Consider the following 16191-nt stretch of genomic DNA (forward strand, 5'->3'; position numbering starts at 1 on the left):
AGTGAAACGAGAAAACCAACAAATATTCCAATATGTTAATTTTTTTCAACCTTTTCATGGCTGTCCTACTCCTATCGACGTTCGACGTTCGCCAAACATTGTAATAATTCAATCACGATTCGCAATACTACATTCGGTTTTTCTAATACACATATCTTGATAAGAGAAGATGTACATACATTAAGGCCAAAGGCGACCCGACCGACCGCGCCATCGCGGAGGGAAAAAAACTTCTAAAATTAATAACGTATAAGTATTTAAAGTATACGAGATGTACTTTTTCTATTTTTCAAACAGCAAAATAAATATAATGCAGCTAAACGTTATATCGTCTGTGTATACCTACAGCCAATTATAATTATCTTTTGTACGCCTACCATTGCATTATAAATTGCCAATAATCAATTAAACTAAAAGGAGGCGCATTTTTGCAACGGATAGGTACTCTATAACGTATTAAAAGATTTACTGATACACTCTTGCAGAACTGTTTAAACTTCTAAGTGCTACACACGCTACTGTTATCAGTGAGTATTTTATACTTATCAACTGGTTATCATTTAACACAACACATACCGGTTACAACTTTACCGTATATTGAAGGTGATACATGTTACGACCACACGCAAATATTGCCTGCTTTCGTGATGCAATTGCTGCGTTAGCCTAAGCGCGAACATTTTTTACACCAAAGGCCATTAACTCTCTCCTGTATTTACGAGTACATATACTTATATACCGCCAATGCTGTACTTTTTTCCCATTTTTCACAAATTTGAACCTCATAATTGGCGTCCGTTTTACTAATACGAGTGTATACGTAAATAATTCTGGCCATTTTGATACAACAAATCACCCTAATACTTCACTCTCTGTTCTACAAAATTATCTAACGAGAGAACCACTTCACGTTAGTGATCTTGAAATCTCAACACCAATTTTCACTCCATGTAGAGGTCAAAAGTCATCGTGCATTTTTGGATAATTTAATAATAGGTAATCTGTGAAAATGTTGAGCCCTGCTTTCGTTTTGATAAATAGCGGAAAGAGAAGAGAGTTCTTATCGAACATTTCAAAAAAAAAAAAATCAAAACAAGCTTCAAAAGTCAAAAAATTATAGACAATTTTGACACCCAATTCAAATGGGATAATTTCAAATTTGATCTCACAATCAGCTTCAATAACTTCAAAAGCAGACTCCGAAGACAAAAAAAAAACGCTTCAAAGAAAATGAATTTAGAAGGTCAAAAAACATTAGTCCGATAAAAATCTAAAATCTCTTCGAATTTGAAAACTTCTTCTTATCTTTGCAAAGTTTTCAAGATTTGGGTCAAACTGACCAGAAACTGGATTCGGGTCCTTCCAAATCTTCGTTTAAATAATTACTTTCTTAGATTGACGAGCTAATTTTTTGGTCAAGTTTAAGAATTTCCATTTTTTTTAATTTTTTTAAATTTTGTTGCTTGTGCTCTTCTGTTGGAACATGTGATTTGCCCAATACCCACGTTTGATGGCAAATGAGCAAATAATTCCCAAATTTCCCAAACAAACACCTCAAAACTACCTTCAATTTGAACGAAAACAAAACGAACAAAAAACACCTCGCCGCCGAAACAAAAAAAAAAGACTAAAAAGTCGAAGAATTTTCCAATATAAAAATTCCTGGGAGAAAATGCGACCTAGTCGAAATTAATAACCCGTATTAAGTTAAAAAGTCGTTAACAGTTAAATACTAAAACAAATACGTTTACAAGATAGGTGGCTTAACCCTCGTGAAGGACTTAAACTTTTGCCAAGAACAAGGGTAAATAAATTAATACACTTTTAGTACTTCGTTAAAGAAAGAAAGCGTTATGAAAAAAAGAAGACGAGAGGAAAAAAACGAATAAGAAAAAATACGAAAAAACGAATACTTTTTCCACCCTATCTGAACGAATAACAAATGAGGCTTTCATTCAGGGGTGGCTAAAACAAACAGGGTAGGTTAGGTACGCAGAAGTACGTATTTCTTTCCATTCTGTGTATAAGATAACTAATCAGAAAGCACGAAAATTAATGTCAATTTTTCAAAATGAGATCGGATAATTTATTCCCAAATATATACGAGTAGATATTGTATTCCCTTGTCATGTTTACCAACTTCCAATATGGCTGTATAAATTATCTTTTGATGGGGATATTCTTTTTTCCTCGGTTAAAAAATCGTATTTGCTGTTCGAATTGGGTCAATTTCATTTAATGAATTTCATTTTAAATTAAACTAATTGTAATATTTTTTTCAAGAAAAATTACTGTGAGAGGAAGAAGAGAAGTAAAATGTTGGTGCATATGAACTTTCTGAAAATTTTAGAAAACGCGGATTTCATTGAAGCAGCAATTTCCATTGACCTAATTTCAAAAATCAGCGATAAAATGAGCAAAAATCTCATTTCACTTTTTTAAAATTTTCACCACACTTTAGAAAATGGACGAGTAATATTTCTGAAAAAAAATTTGACACTTTTGATTTTTAACCAAAGCACGAAAATTTAATGAAATCGAGATCAAAGGGTGAAAAATTGATATCGAAATAATATTTTTCCCAAATTTTAGACTGTAAAAATTTCCAGAGCGATAGAAAAATAGTGAATGAAAGTATCTACGCAACGAATTAAACTTTATGAACCCTTGACCAGATGAACGACGTGTCAATAGGAAAATACAGAAGAATTGTCACACTATACAGAAGGTGGTATTTTTATTACATTACACATTCGAAGAAGTGAACTTTTAACACTCAACGCAGCAGGATTACACGCGGTATTAAAATTTCTTCGTAAATGAACCCCCAAAGGTAATTTCGGTGTCTTTTCTTATACATCTGCGAGCGAAAAAATAAGATTTACTTTTTTTATGGTAATTCGTAAAGAGGAGAAAATTTTGTTTATTAAGATGGGACATAAAAATCCCACAGTACTGCTTAAACTTGAATAAATTACATCCACCAGACGACTATTATTTTCTAAAAGTCGATTTTGAATTCGTACTACATTCGAAAACTTTTTCAACCAACCTTACAGATTACATTGTGGAATGAGAAAAGAAAATTCAACCGCAAAACCCCCTATAATACATCAAGCCCTTCCACCACTCGACAATAATCTCAATAAAAAGCTATCAATTTAAACTGGCGCAACTGCGAAGAGAGAGAAAAAAATATGCTTCATATACGAAATGAAATTAAGTCTCTCGACGCGAATGCAGGAGGATCAACTATAGAAACGCGCGCGAGAAAGAGAACTATCAATTATAATTCTAATAATTCAACGTTAAGTTGATACACGAAAAGGCGGCAACAAAGGGGGTAAAGAAGGCGTGTTTGTATTTGTTCAAAGGATATTGAACGATGTTATCGTAAGCATGCAAATGAGATGCCAAGATGCAGCCGTCGAAATTCAAATGCTGTTTTAACACATTCGGCATTATATTTAAGTAACCCAATTCGGTTACGTCCAATTTTCCAACCATCCCTTATATTATTAAGTATAATACTGCTATCGTAATATAGTCTACAAAACCTATGTTGTACGTCAAAATGCTGGCGCAAAAATTAATACGTTTTGTTAAAAAGGTGGCAAACGTGTCTCGACGCCTTATTCTTGATTAAAATGAAGAATTGCTTTCGTCGCAACCCTACGAAAACGAAAACTCAAGGGAACAACTGCGTTAATAAGTTGCCATTTGTAGAACACGACTTGCATGGCCTCCTTAATCAACTCCTTCAACACTGTAACTTTCGCAACAATTGTAACCTATATATCATTTGGAATATTTCTCATAAACTTGATATCAACGTCGTCGTCGTCGTTGTCGTCGTCGTGCACCGTTCCCTTATAGCTGCCTTATTCTTATCATCTTTCTCGCTTTCGCACCCGACCTTTTGGGAAATAAAAACCATAGGCGAAATCGCGTCTTTTGACGTCTCCGCAGATATTAATTTCTACGACTCTTCCGTCCCGTTTGTTGTGGCAGGATTTATTGCCAACAAAATGTCGCGAAAATTGGTTCGATTTCTTTTTATTAACACTTATAATTTTTCTGCAGATCTATTTTTATTATGGTACTGACTTATTGAGTTGGCAGCATGTTGAGAGAGAGTTTTTCTAAGAGACAAGGTTTTCAAAATTACACCACTTTTTCGATTATTGACGAATTTAAAAAAAAAAAATCAAAACTGGGTCATCTTTCATGAAAAAAAATCAAAATGTAATCAAATTTATATACTTAAAAATAACGATGAAATATGGTGGATTTTCAGATTCTCAAGTTTTAGAAAAAACACTTCAAGCAGGACGAAAAGGAAATTCAGTACATATAAACTCAGGTACACCATCTTGGTTACCCTTTCAATCGATTTCGTTTTTTTTTTGTTTTTTTTTCGAAAACTGGAGAATCCGAAAATCCGCCAGAGGCTCCAGAACAGTTCGTTATCATTACCAATCAATTCGAGAGGTCGAAAATAAAGTTAAAATCAAATTTCAGCTTTTTTTGTTAACGCGTTCGTGAACGATGAATTTTTCATTTTTTAAAAAAATAATAGACATGATGGAGAAAATTTTGGATTTGAACAGGCACAAAACGATTTTGAAAACATGTACCTAAATCTATCAACAGGGTCCCAAAGATGGGTAAAGATGGTAAATTCGAGTTAGTAGAAGCTGAATTTCATTTTTACCCATACCCAGCTTTTTTTCGAAAACTGGAGAATCTGAAAATTCGCTCAAGTCTTCAAAATGGTTCGAAATTATCACTAATCGACTCGGAAGGTCGAAAACAGAGTACAATTTAAATTTCAGCCTTAAACGTCAATTTGACCAAATTTTGTTTTTTTTGTTCACAAAAAATGAGGCTTTGAATTTTAAAAAATGGTGAATATAATATTGGCACGACAGAAAAAGTGCTTCGAACAACAATATAGGGTATTTCAACGACAATTTGTTAACGACGGTTCAGCACCACAATTTAGGCAATACGAACGAAGATAAAATTCGATTTCATATAACGACGAAAGAAATTGTGATCCACGCCCAAATAAAATTTTGACCCCCAAAAAAATTATTGTCCGGAAAAATAAATTTTCAGAAAAATAACTCACTTTACTTTTTAAAAAAAATTGTAAAAATAAACATAAATTTTACAAATGGGAAATCCTTTATTTTTTGAAAAAACTCCCTTTTTAAGTCGAATTTGAAAAAGTTTTGCTTTCCAAAAAAATTTGGTTTATTGCAGAAATTGCTAAAAATTGTGAAAAAGTTGTGGTTTTCTTAGTTGCTAAATTTTTTTTTGGTCAAAATTCTCAAAAATTGTCTAATAGTCTTTCTTCTTCCAGAATTACCAAATAAATTTTTCTTTTTACAAAACTGCCAAAAATCTTGTTTTTTTCCAAAAATTGCCATAAGCTTTTTATTTTAGAATAAGTGTTTTTGTGAAATTCCAAGAAAATGCCCAAATCGCTAAAAATTGATAGATAATCCTACTTTTTTTTGCTGAAATTGTGAACAAGTTTTACTTTTTTGGTCAACACCACCAAAAAGATTTTGCTTTTCATCGAAACTATCAAAAAATCACGTTTTTTGCCGAAATAACTGTCAAAAAATCTTATTTTTCGTTAAAACTGCCCAAACGTGCGTTCAAAAACTCAGGTGAAATTTTTGATCCTCCTTAATCCCTCTCCTCCTGTTGCCCAAAAAAGTAAAATAAAATGCACTACTTGTACAGTAGTTTTTTTTGTCGTCGTGCTATTTAACACCTATTTCTGTCGTGCTGATAAATCACACCTTTTAAAACAATCACCAAAAATCGAAGAATGGTTTTCAGGGCATGAAAGTTATGCTAGTAGTGCATATTGAGGTCCTCTTTCTATCCCCTTTGTCCGATTCGAAAACTTTTGTGTCGGTTGGAAAAATTGTACAGCATGAAATTTTCTTTCAGCTACAAAAGCCATTACCTTTTTTTGTACTTTTCAACGTCAACATCAATTTTATGAGAAAATTGTTAAAAGAACTGAATCGATAACATTTGTTAGTGAGGACGTCAAAAAATTTGAACCCTACTCTCTCTTCCTTCGCTATTTTATTTATACGTAGTTCATACTTGAAAGATCTAGGAAAGAAAATGGATAAATTGATCTAGAAGACTAGGAAAAGTCACAAAAATCAATTCCTCGAAAGGTAGGACATTCAAGAATAATCATTTATGCATTCGAAATTAATTTTCTCAATTATTAATGAAAATCACCTCCCACTTGAATTGAAAAATCATTTAATCAAAATTGTAGTGTATGTGCTTTTTGAAAAAAAAATCAAAATTCAAATCAAATTGCCACGTTATTTTTTTCAAAAAAAAAACTGATTATATTTAAAAATAAATTGCATTAATTTGTACTTATGCACACATGTATCTCACTGTTGTGCATGTTATTACATTGTACATAAGTATAAAAACTTAATTCCATAAAGTAAGCACTTAATCTAAATTCAAAGCGGTCAAGTAATAAGAGAACAAGTTCATGAATAAGATATAAATCAAAGACCCTCTGTTTGTATATTCGGTTTATATTTCGAGCGTATATATGTATCGTATCGGACAATAAACGTAAAAGAACACAAGTTAAATATGCTAGCGAGTAAAATATTGGAAAACAGTGTAGAGCTTATGAGTGCTTTTCAACGAGCACACCAGTAACGGAAAAGGTCAGTTAAAGATGAGGATGTAAAAGCCAAGCGGTCTGTTCGTATATTTACGGATAAAAAGCTAGACATAAATATCGTACAAGTGGTCGTCAAAAATACGCCATTGAAAAATCACTCGATTGTCTCGAGTAAATTTTTTCAAATTCGGAAGCTTTAGTTCGATCAGAAAATATTCTAGGGTAATTCGTACGAGTTGAATTTTCAACTAATAATTACCTTTAGACGGAAAAATGAGCTAGATACGTCTTGCTCGTACTTTACGCACCACTAAGAGATAATATTGCGGTCACTCGTTGTACGATCCCCATTTACATAATGACAACCGTTTAAGAGCACCCGTTGGTCAAATAGCCGCTTCTGTTTCGAATAAAACAGTGACCGATGCTCGGGTTAAAGCAATTTCACTCGAATTTTATGCGCCAATAAAAACAATACTACGAGTATGTATAATAACTTACGACACCTAACCTCGTGCGCGGCTCCCCTTCCTATAAACATCCCCTAAGTTTTACTCCGATCCCTCGGCGATTTGAAAATACTTTTCTTTTCAAAGTCTTATCGGTGAATTGTAAAAAGTCTGACCTTTGTATGCGGGGAAACTTTTGGGACGTATTATCTAGATCACAGATCGCAATTACCGACTAAAGCAACTTTTCCGAAATGTACACACAGGCTAATCCTATGCTACAGAAACCCGTTCGAATTGTCTAATCATTGTAAACCGCGAGAGTTCTTATAAAAAGTCACTGCAGTTGAATGTGAGAAAGAGTGAGAGAGAGGGGTACGTACGCCGATAAAACCTCGGGAAAATACGGGGAAAAAAAGGAAAGAAATTTAACATTACAAAAACGAACGTCAAACGAATTGATTATAGCTTAGCTCCGAAGAAGGAAAAATTGTTGTAATAAAAGACTGCGAAGGAAATTAGGTTCTTGAAGAAAGAGGGCTTTGGCGATTAAATATAAAGAAAAAAAATAAAGGAAAAGAAAGCACATAGAAAAAGAGAAAGGAAAAAAAAAAGGGAAAAAGTGAATTAAAAGAATATAAAGTCGAATCGTGTAAAGTACAAAACCGTTTGAATTAACAACCATATTGTGTACCATGCTGCATAATTCTTTTACGTATCAGCGAATTAAATAATTTACATTGTTTCCAAATTAAATTACGCCCGACTTTTACAATTGTTTTTTTTTGCCTTTTTTTTCTGCTTCTTTTTATTAAACCGTTTTTAAATTCTCTTTTCACGCTTTTTAATTCGCGAGTATTCCGAAGAAAATTATAGTGGAAGTTTGATTTGAAAATCGTTGCGGAGTGCTTAAACAGAGGTGTGCTTGCTGAATGCTCCCATGCAAAAAAATAGTACTACTAATTTAATACTGAAAGCAGTACTACTTTCAGTAGTAACAATTTGAACTTTTCAAGTAGTACTACAGTACCATCACACAGTAGTTCCACAGTACTACTGAAAAGTGACACTACATAATATTAGTTTTCAGTAGTACTGTAACTCATCGATCTTATGAAAAAATAGTAGCACGCAGCAGTACTGTACCTAGTATTACTACAGTACTACTCAACTACTACTGAACTTCAGTACTCCTAGAGAATAATTTCTGAACGGTCACCCATCCAACCTCCAGCCAGGCTCGATGCTGCTTAACTTCTGTGGAAGTACTGAAGACGGATCTAAAACATGCTATAGTATTATTATAGTACTAATGGACCATTTTTGAATTACATTAGTTGTAGGTTGATGCGAGGTTCAGTACTACTTCAGTACTATAGTCAGTACTACTAAAGTATAATACCAGTACTACTTCCAGTACTGTAATACTGAGTAATACTGAACTACAAAATAAATAGTACATGAATTTGAAAGTAGTACTGCAATACTACTCAAGTATAATACCAGTACTACTTCCAGTATACCAATTGTTCATGACTTCAAAAGTAATACTGTAGTACTACTGCAGTACTACTAATCTATGATTTTTTTGCATGGGCTGCTTGGTAGTGTACTCTGAAAAGGGGATAAAGAAATTGAAATTGTTTCGGTGTCTGTCTCAATTCCATAAGTATGTTTTACAATTCGAATTCACTTTCATCGATGAGCTCTCCGAGTCGACATGGTATTTCTTATATTATTAAACCTTGACCAGAATGACCTTACGAATGCATCAGCTAAATTATAGGTTTTGTCTTCACCTATGTATGTATTTGTATGTAACTGGAATTGTTTATTTTCAAAATTACGAAAAATTTGATGACAAACTGTTTAAATGATTTTGTTTGATCTTTACAGTTTAACTGCGAGACAAGAAGTGAAGCGCTCTTTATTTGTAAAAATAGCAAGAAGGATAGCGTCAGTATGAGTCATCTGACTCACGCCATTTTTTTGCGATAAAAGTTTCTTCTATGTATAAATGTAAAACTACGCGAGTGCGCAACTGTCTGCGCTACAACGAGATAACACACGATTCAAATATTTCTATCTTTTCGTGGATGACGCAATAAATATCAGAAATTACATTAGAAATAAAAATTTAAATATTCGTTCGAAATGAAATTTAACATACTCCCCGCGTTGAGGCGACGCCTCAAACAAAATGATCTACATATTTAAATTACAAAAGGTTTTCGAGACAGGTTTTATTTACGGTGGTTAGGAGTTAGGTTATTTTGAATGGCGAAAATTTGCGAATCGAAGAGAGAGAGAATCTATGGTATTTCATGGGCACACATGAAATGAGCTTTCTTAGCTCACCTGTCTTATTTTACTTTCAAGGTATATTATAGTCACACTGGCCAAGTGTGATTGCTCTCGGAGCAATTATTGAGGAGAGGTGCTATCCTCAGCGAACCCTGGTACCAGGTTTTGATTTTTGTTTACATTATAGGATTCTTCTCTCTGGCCTTTAGTCGATTTGATGATTTATGATACATATCTATGGAATGAACTACGCTCCTAAATACAACAAATAACAAAAAATTGTATTACTTCAAAAAAATTACAAAATCTGATAGAATTAAATAAAATCACAGACTTCTTTGAAAACAACTGAAACTTGAAGTTCCTCAAATCATCATCGACGTAAATTTGATATATTTTCGCACCTAACTTTTCTCTGTGTTATCCGCTATTACAATATTATTGGACCCATCTGTCCGCGGATTTTGTTGTGGACCTACGCACATACACAGATAAAATTATAATTACATATTTTTACGATCACAAGGGAGAAAAACAAGTTTAACGAGAGGTCTTTTGACCTTGCCATTGGACGTTTGGATCGTCGCTACTCGACATTTACCATCTTTACCTGGATGTAACTCAAGTACCCTACCTAAGGCCCACTGCGTAGGAGACAAATGATCATCTTTAATTACGACAAAATCACCTAGCTTTAATTCGCCGTCAGGTAATTGCCATTTATAACGTTGTTGAAGAGTATTCAGATATTCGGATTGCCACCTTTTCCAAAATAATTGAGTCAGTTTATTAATTTGTTCCCAGTGTTTTAATCGATTACTGGGAATATTTGTGTAGTCGATGGTTTGCAATGCTGTGATTGGTCCGCCAATGAGAAAATGTCCTGGCGTCAAGGCGTTGAGTTCGTTCGGATCGGACGATTCTGGAGTGAGAGGTCTCGAATTAAGACAAGCTTCGATCTGATTAAGTAAAGTTGCGAATTGATCGGAAGTCAGTGTATACGAATCGATCGTCTTATACAAATGACTTTTTATGGATTTCACTCCAGCCTCCCATATCCCACCAAAATGAGGGGCGTGAGGAGGAATGAAATGCCATTGCGAACCTTTATCAAGTGTGAATTTTTCGATTTTGGAGGCCTCTTTCAACACCAAGGAATGCATTTCGTTTAATCGATTTTTCGCACCAACAAATGTCGTTCCATTGTCGGAATAGATATGCGCAGGTACGCCGCGTCGCGAAATAAACCTTGAAAAGGCTTCGAGAAATTTTTCTGTAGAAAGGTCGTACACCACTTCGATGTGAATTGCCTTTGTTGCAAAGCAAACAAAGACAGCAACATAGACCTTGATTTTCGTTCGACAGCGACCACCTGTTTGCATTAGTGAAAAGGGTCCAGCATAGTCAACTCCCGTATGGGTGAAGGCTCTGCTTGGACTAATTCGTTCCTTGGGAAAATTGGCCATAATTTGATGCTGTGTTTTTGCAGCGAATTTTGCGCAAGTAAAGCACAATTTTAAACATCTTGAAATGCACGAATTCATACGAAGTATCCAAAATTGCCTTCGCAAAATTGATTTTAGCAACTTTGGACCCGCATGTAAATTGATTAAATGTTCATGCATAACAATTAGAGTAGTTAAAGGATGAGATGGGTGAAGTAGGATGGGGTGCCGTTGTTCATAAGACATGTCAGCCTCCTCCAACCTACCCCCTACACGAAGTATCCCATCAGCATCTAGAAACGGACTTAGACTTTCAATCGAGCTGTTTTTATTTAGGGGCTTGCCATTTTTTAGGCGCGTGATATCGTCTTGAAAATATTCACATTGAGACAGCTTGATTAAAATCATTTTTGCGAATTCTAAGTCGTGTTTGTGAAGCTGTTTTCCTTCAATTCGATTTGACTGAGGAAAATATGGTAAGCGATTTCGAATTGGTCGAGCTAAATATGACGTGAGCCGCAGCAACTTACTGTAACCTAATTTATGAGCGAGTTTTGAGGAATTTGTTCCCGTATCAGGTAAACCTACGAGGTTGAACAAATTACTTCGGAATGAAGTTGCTACCATGGCTATACCTCGTTCAGTTTTTCGCTCTTCTGATTCGTTGGGATTTGGAACAAAATTTACGAAATCAGGCCAAGGACTAGTTGAGTTTCTCAACCAATTTGGTCCAAAAAACCAAACATGGTTAGGCTTACATAAATCAATAGGATTTGCTCCCCGCGATAATACATCGGCTGGGTTGCTATTCGACTCAACATAGTCCCATTGGCTATTTTTAGAAAGACTTTGTATTTTAGTAATTCGATGCGCCACAAAGACACTCCATTTATATGATTGAGTACCAATCCAAGAAAGAGCAATTTTCGAGTCACTCCATAACCTGATGGAAGCGATATTCACTCGAACAGATAAGTCCGAAGCCACCTCATGCGCCATTTCAGCCAGCAATTCGGCTGCTAACAATTCCATTCGAGGTATGGAAATTTCTTTCAAAGGAGCTACGCGAGATTTCGAGCACAAAAGATGTACTTGAACCTCCTTACCAGAAATAGCTCTCAAATAGAGAACTGCTCCATAAGCGCGAGATGACGCATCAGAAAATCCGTGGAGTTCATAAATTATCGAAGTATTGCTAGGAGTGATGTGTCGAGGTATCGAAATTTTATTTAATAAATGAAGTTGCGCTGCAAACTCTCGCCAAGGTCTCAAAATTTTGTCCGGCACTGTTTCATCCCAGTAAATTTTTCGTTTTTCGTCTTCAACTATAAATTTCCAAATTTCTTGCATGAAACACTTCGCTGTGACTGTTATTGGCCCAACCAAGCCCATTGGGTCGTAAATTGAAGCAATTACGCCCAAAATTTGGCGTTTGGTATGCGCCTCAGTCACGTTTGGTTTTTCGAACCAAAACCTCAAAGTATCGTCGCAAGGAGCCCAGTACATACCCAAAGTTTTGACCATTTCTTTGTCATCAAAACTAACACGAGACATTGGCTCAATTTTTGATGGATCAATTTTGGATAATAATTCCGGAGAATTTGAGGACCACTTGCTGAGAGGTAAACCAGCAGAATTCAAGAGAGCAATAAGCTCCTCTTGAGTGGCCTTAGCTTGTTCCAAAGAATTTGAGCCGGTTAATAAATTGTCAACATAGAAATCTGATAAAATGGCAGATTTTGCATTTGGAAAATTCGCCCCATAATCTTCAGCCAGTTTTTTCAAAGTTCTTGTTGCTTCATATTGGGCTGATCTTTCACCAAATGTAACTGTTGTCAATTCGCAAACCTTCAATTTTTCTTCCGGAGAATTTCGCCAAAATATTCTCTGATATGCAGTATGATCCGGATTTCTCCGAATTTGCCGATACATTTTAACAATGTCAGCAGTCATTACATACGCATATAATCGGAATCGTGTAAGAATGCCTCTCAACTTGGGTTGTACAACTGGCCCTGTGTATAAAAGATCGTTTAAGGAAACACCAGATGATGTTTTCATACTGGCGTTGAAAACAGTACGTTGAGATGTTGAAGTTGAGCTGGGATTGATAACAGCATGATGCGGTACATAATAAACATGCTTTGGAGCTGAATTACTCTCAAGATTTTCAGAAATTTCGACCATATGACCTAGCTCAATATATTCATTCATACATGAAACGTATTTTTCCTTCATTTGAGGGTTATTTTTTAATCGCTTTTCCAAGTGCATAAATTGTTTCAATGCCTCGAATCGAGACTGGCCTAGTAAAGCGGGATCCTTTTTGAAAGGTAAAGAGACAACAAATCGACCATCTGACTGACGATAAGTAGTTTTTTGATAAATAGCCTCGCAAGCTAATTCGTCAGCTGTCAACGGAAAATTCGAAATTTGGTGCTCAATTGACCAAAAATTTTTCATCTGATTGAGAAGTTCGTTGTTACTTAACTGAAGTATGAATACCATGGTACCTTGTGTCGTCTCAGCAGTTCTAAAACTACCAGCAATAATCCAACCGAATTCTGTCTCCTTCAACTTCGGCAAATTTGCACCGAGGTTGAAGTTTTCAGATTTCAAAATTTTCCAAAAAATATCTAGGCCCAATAATATATCAATATCATCGGGTATGTTGAAATATGGATCAGCTAGATATAAATGAGATGGTAAATTCCACGAATTTATTTTGAAAAATTGGTTGGGAACCACTGAGCTGACAATATTTTCGACAACAAGGCAACGAACTGTTATTTCAGATGAATTATACCTAGAAATTATTGTAACATCAACACACTGATTGACAGCCGCATTTTTACCACCTAAACCACCTACAGAAATATCAGTACTCATAGGAGTTACATTCAATAAGTTGGCTAATCGTTTTGAAATAAAATTAAATTGACTGCCATTATCTAGCAATACTCTAGATTCGATATTCGAAGTTGACGTTGAATTCGAATTATTTTTAACACCTACTAATGCAGTGGCCAAAAGGGGGTTATTTTCATGATTTACTCGAGTTACATTTTTATTGAGAAGGCAGACGGATAAATTTTGATTAAAATTTGATTTGTCCAATGGTGTTTTATTTGACATAGTATGAGGTTCAAAATTCTTACCAAAACGATGAACTAAGGAATGATGAGTTCCTTTACACCGATAGCAATGCAGTTGTTTCATCGGACACGCTGCGGGCTTCTCTGTGGCACCTTTGCAACTTGACTTGAAGCATACTTGACACAATCGACGCTCGCCAACGAATTTGATTCGCTCATCTGGAGTTTTCCTTTTGAACTCGTCGCACTGATTTAAGTAATGCTCACCAGAACACAAAACGCAGGGTGGTTTCTTCTTTAACGTTGGTTTGGACTGCTGCTGCACCATGGTGTGGCCTTGAGTTTTGCCTGATTTCATCGTTGCATTTTTCTGGAACTTTGGGCCTTTCCCATAAGGTTTTTGACCTCGATCAAACGCTCTGTCACAGGAAGTAGCTTTCCGTTCGAGGAAATTTAGAAATTCATCGAGTGTGCAGGACTCTGGATTCGCTGTTGTTTGGCGTTCCCATTGCAAACGCACCGTATTATTCGTTTGTGGATCATCTAAGAAGTGAGCGATGGTCACCAGATCAAATGGGTCGATGTTGAACTCGGAACACGCCAACTTCAAACCAGCAGTATGCTGACGATAAGACACCAAACGCTGACGTAAAGTATTGGCTGATTTTTCAACGAAAAGCTGCTTATAATGCGACTTGGCTCGGCGAAATGGATCATCATAAAACTTGACCAAAACATCCCATATTTTCTCAAACGGACTATCTCGGAGATTTTCAACCATATCTTTAGCATCGCCATCTAATGCTTGATATAAAAACTGTCGCTTACTTATCTCATCATTTGCGATGCGCTTATCCGCGGCAAGATGGAGAAAACGAGATTTAAACGATCCCCATTTATGAAGATCACCACTGAAATGAGGCACTTCTAGCGCAGGCAGCTTCATCGGAGGCGCCGAATTCGAATCAAGAGGGGTCTCACTGCGCCTTTTACGAGAAATAATTTGCATATACCTGTTTCTTAAGTTTCGGCATCGTTGATCGAAATTCTGTTGGATCGAAATCAGCTGCTCATGAAAATGAGATTCAAACAACTCGTCAATACGCGATTTGATGGAGTTCAGCTCGTCGAGATCGCATTGGGCACTATCCGCGTCGAGAATTTCACCAAAATTGAAGCTTTTTTCTAAGCAAACGACACGAATTTCCAATATTTTCAACGATTTATATATCGGTTGATCAGGATTAATTTGATCGGCAACATACTCGCGTTCGGTTTCACTTTCCATAGTTTCGCGGCTCTTTACTGAATCAGAATCAGACTTATCACCCGTTTCGGAAGACATAGGTATGTAGGTACAAATAAACTTTTGATACACACGAAACAGTAGCAAAATCTTACCACGAATTGAAATAAATGATTAAATCGTCGCGAACACGCACTATTTCACTACGACATACGAAATTACATATCCGGCTGTAGAAGGACCATGTTTATTTTCAAAATTACGAAAAATTTGATGACAAACTGTTTAAATGATTTTGTTTGATCTTTACAGTTTAACTGCGAGACAAGAAGTGAAGCGCTCTTTATTTGTAAAAATAGCAAGAAGGATAGCGTCAGTATGAGTCATCTGACTCACGCCATTTTTTTGCGATAAAAGTTTCTTCTATGTATAAATGTAAAACTACGCGAGTGCGCAACTGTCTGCGCTACAACGAGATAACACACGATTCAAATATTTCTATCTTTTCGTGGATGACGCAATAAATATCAGAAATTACATTAGAAATAAAAATTTAAATATTCGTTCGAAATGAAATTTAACAGGAATGTATCGGAATTTGAAGAAAATTTTCGTATTACTCGGTTATTCGTGTGGGTTTGTTGGAGTACGGATGATACGACATTGTACGTATATGCAGCAATAACTTGGAAAAGACATTACTTATGCGCGGATACCGTCGAATCATTCGTTTAAAAAAAATAGTAAAGGAACCTCCTACATTGCAGATGGAGGATGTGATGCAACGGCTTGAATGAGAGTTCTTGATGAAAATCGGTTTAAGAAAAAAAACTCAAAATTATCATTTCTAATAACAGTTTATGTATTGGACTCTCAACTAGAAGAAAATTGTTTTTTGAGAAGGGGAGGGGGTGGATTTTGAATACACATTATTCTTCTGTGTACGCAATGAGATTGAAATGTT

General features: G+C 35.5%; 2 protein-coding genes across 5 annotated transcripts in view; both read right to left on the bottom strand.

The window, feature by feature from the left end:
* The window catches only part of trh (trachealess), a 185677-nt gene that overhangs the window by 98081 nt on the left and 71405 nt on the right, over positions 1-16191 (bottom strand). The gene's annotated exons all lie outside the window — the stretch shown is intronic.
* On the bottom strand, positions 9026-15987 carry LOC135832784 (uncharacterized). 3 transcript variants are annotated; one of them, XR_010556375.1, is made up of 3 exons: positions 14045-15987; positions 9776-9916; positions 9027-9696 (listed from the first exon to the last, which is right to left on the bottom strand). XR_010556375.1 is itself a non-coding variant. In XM_065346259.1 (2 exons), exons 1-2 carry the CDS (start codon positions 15324-15326, stop codon positions 9846-9848), a joined length of 1353 nt encoding a protein of 450 aa, XP_065202331.1. In that variant the 5' UTR covers positions 15327-15987; the 3' UTR covers positions 9702-9845. The 3 variants fall into 3 exon arrangements, 1 of the variants encoding a protein (XP_065202331.1); XR_010556374.1 differs by having other exon boundaries at positions 9026-9696; positions 9776-15975; XM_065346259.1 differs by lacking the exon at positions 9027-9696 and having other exon boundaries at positions 9702-9916.

Source organism: Planococcus citri, chromosome 1 (genome assembly GCF_950023065.1).
Source record: "Planococcus citri chromosome 1, ihPlaCitr1.1, whole genome shotgun sequence".
In the NCBI taxonomy this organism is placed as follows: Eukaryota; Metazoa; Arthropoda; class Insecta; order Hemiptera; family Pseudococcidae; genus Planococcus; species Planococcus citri.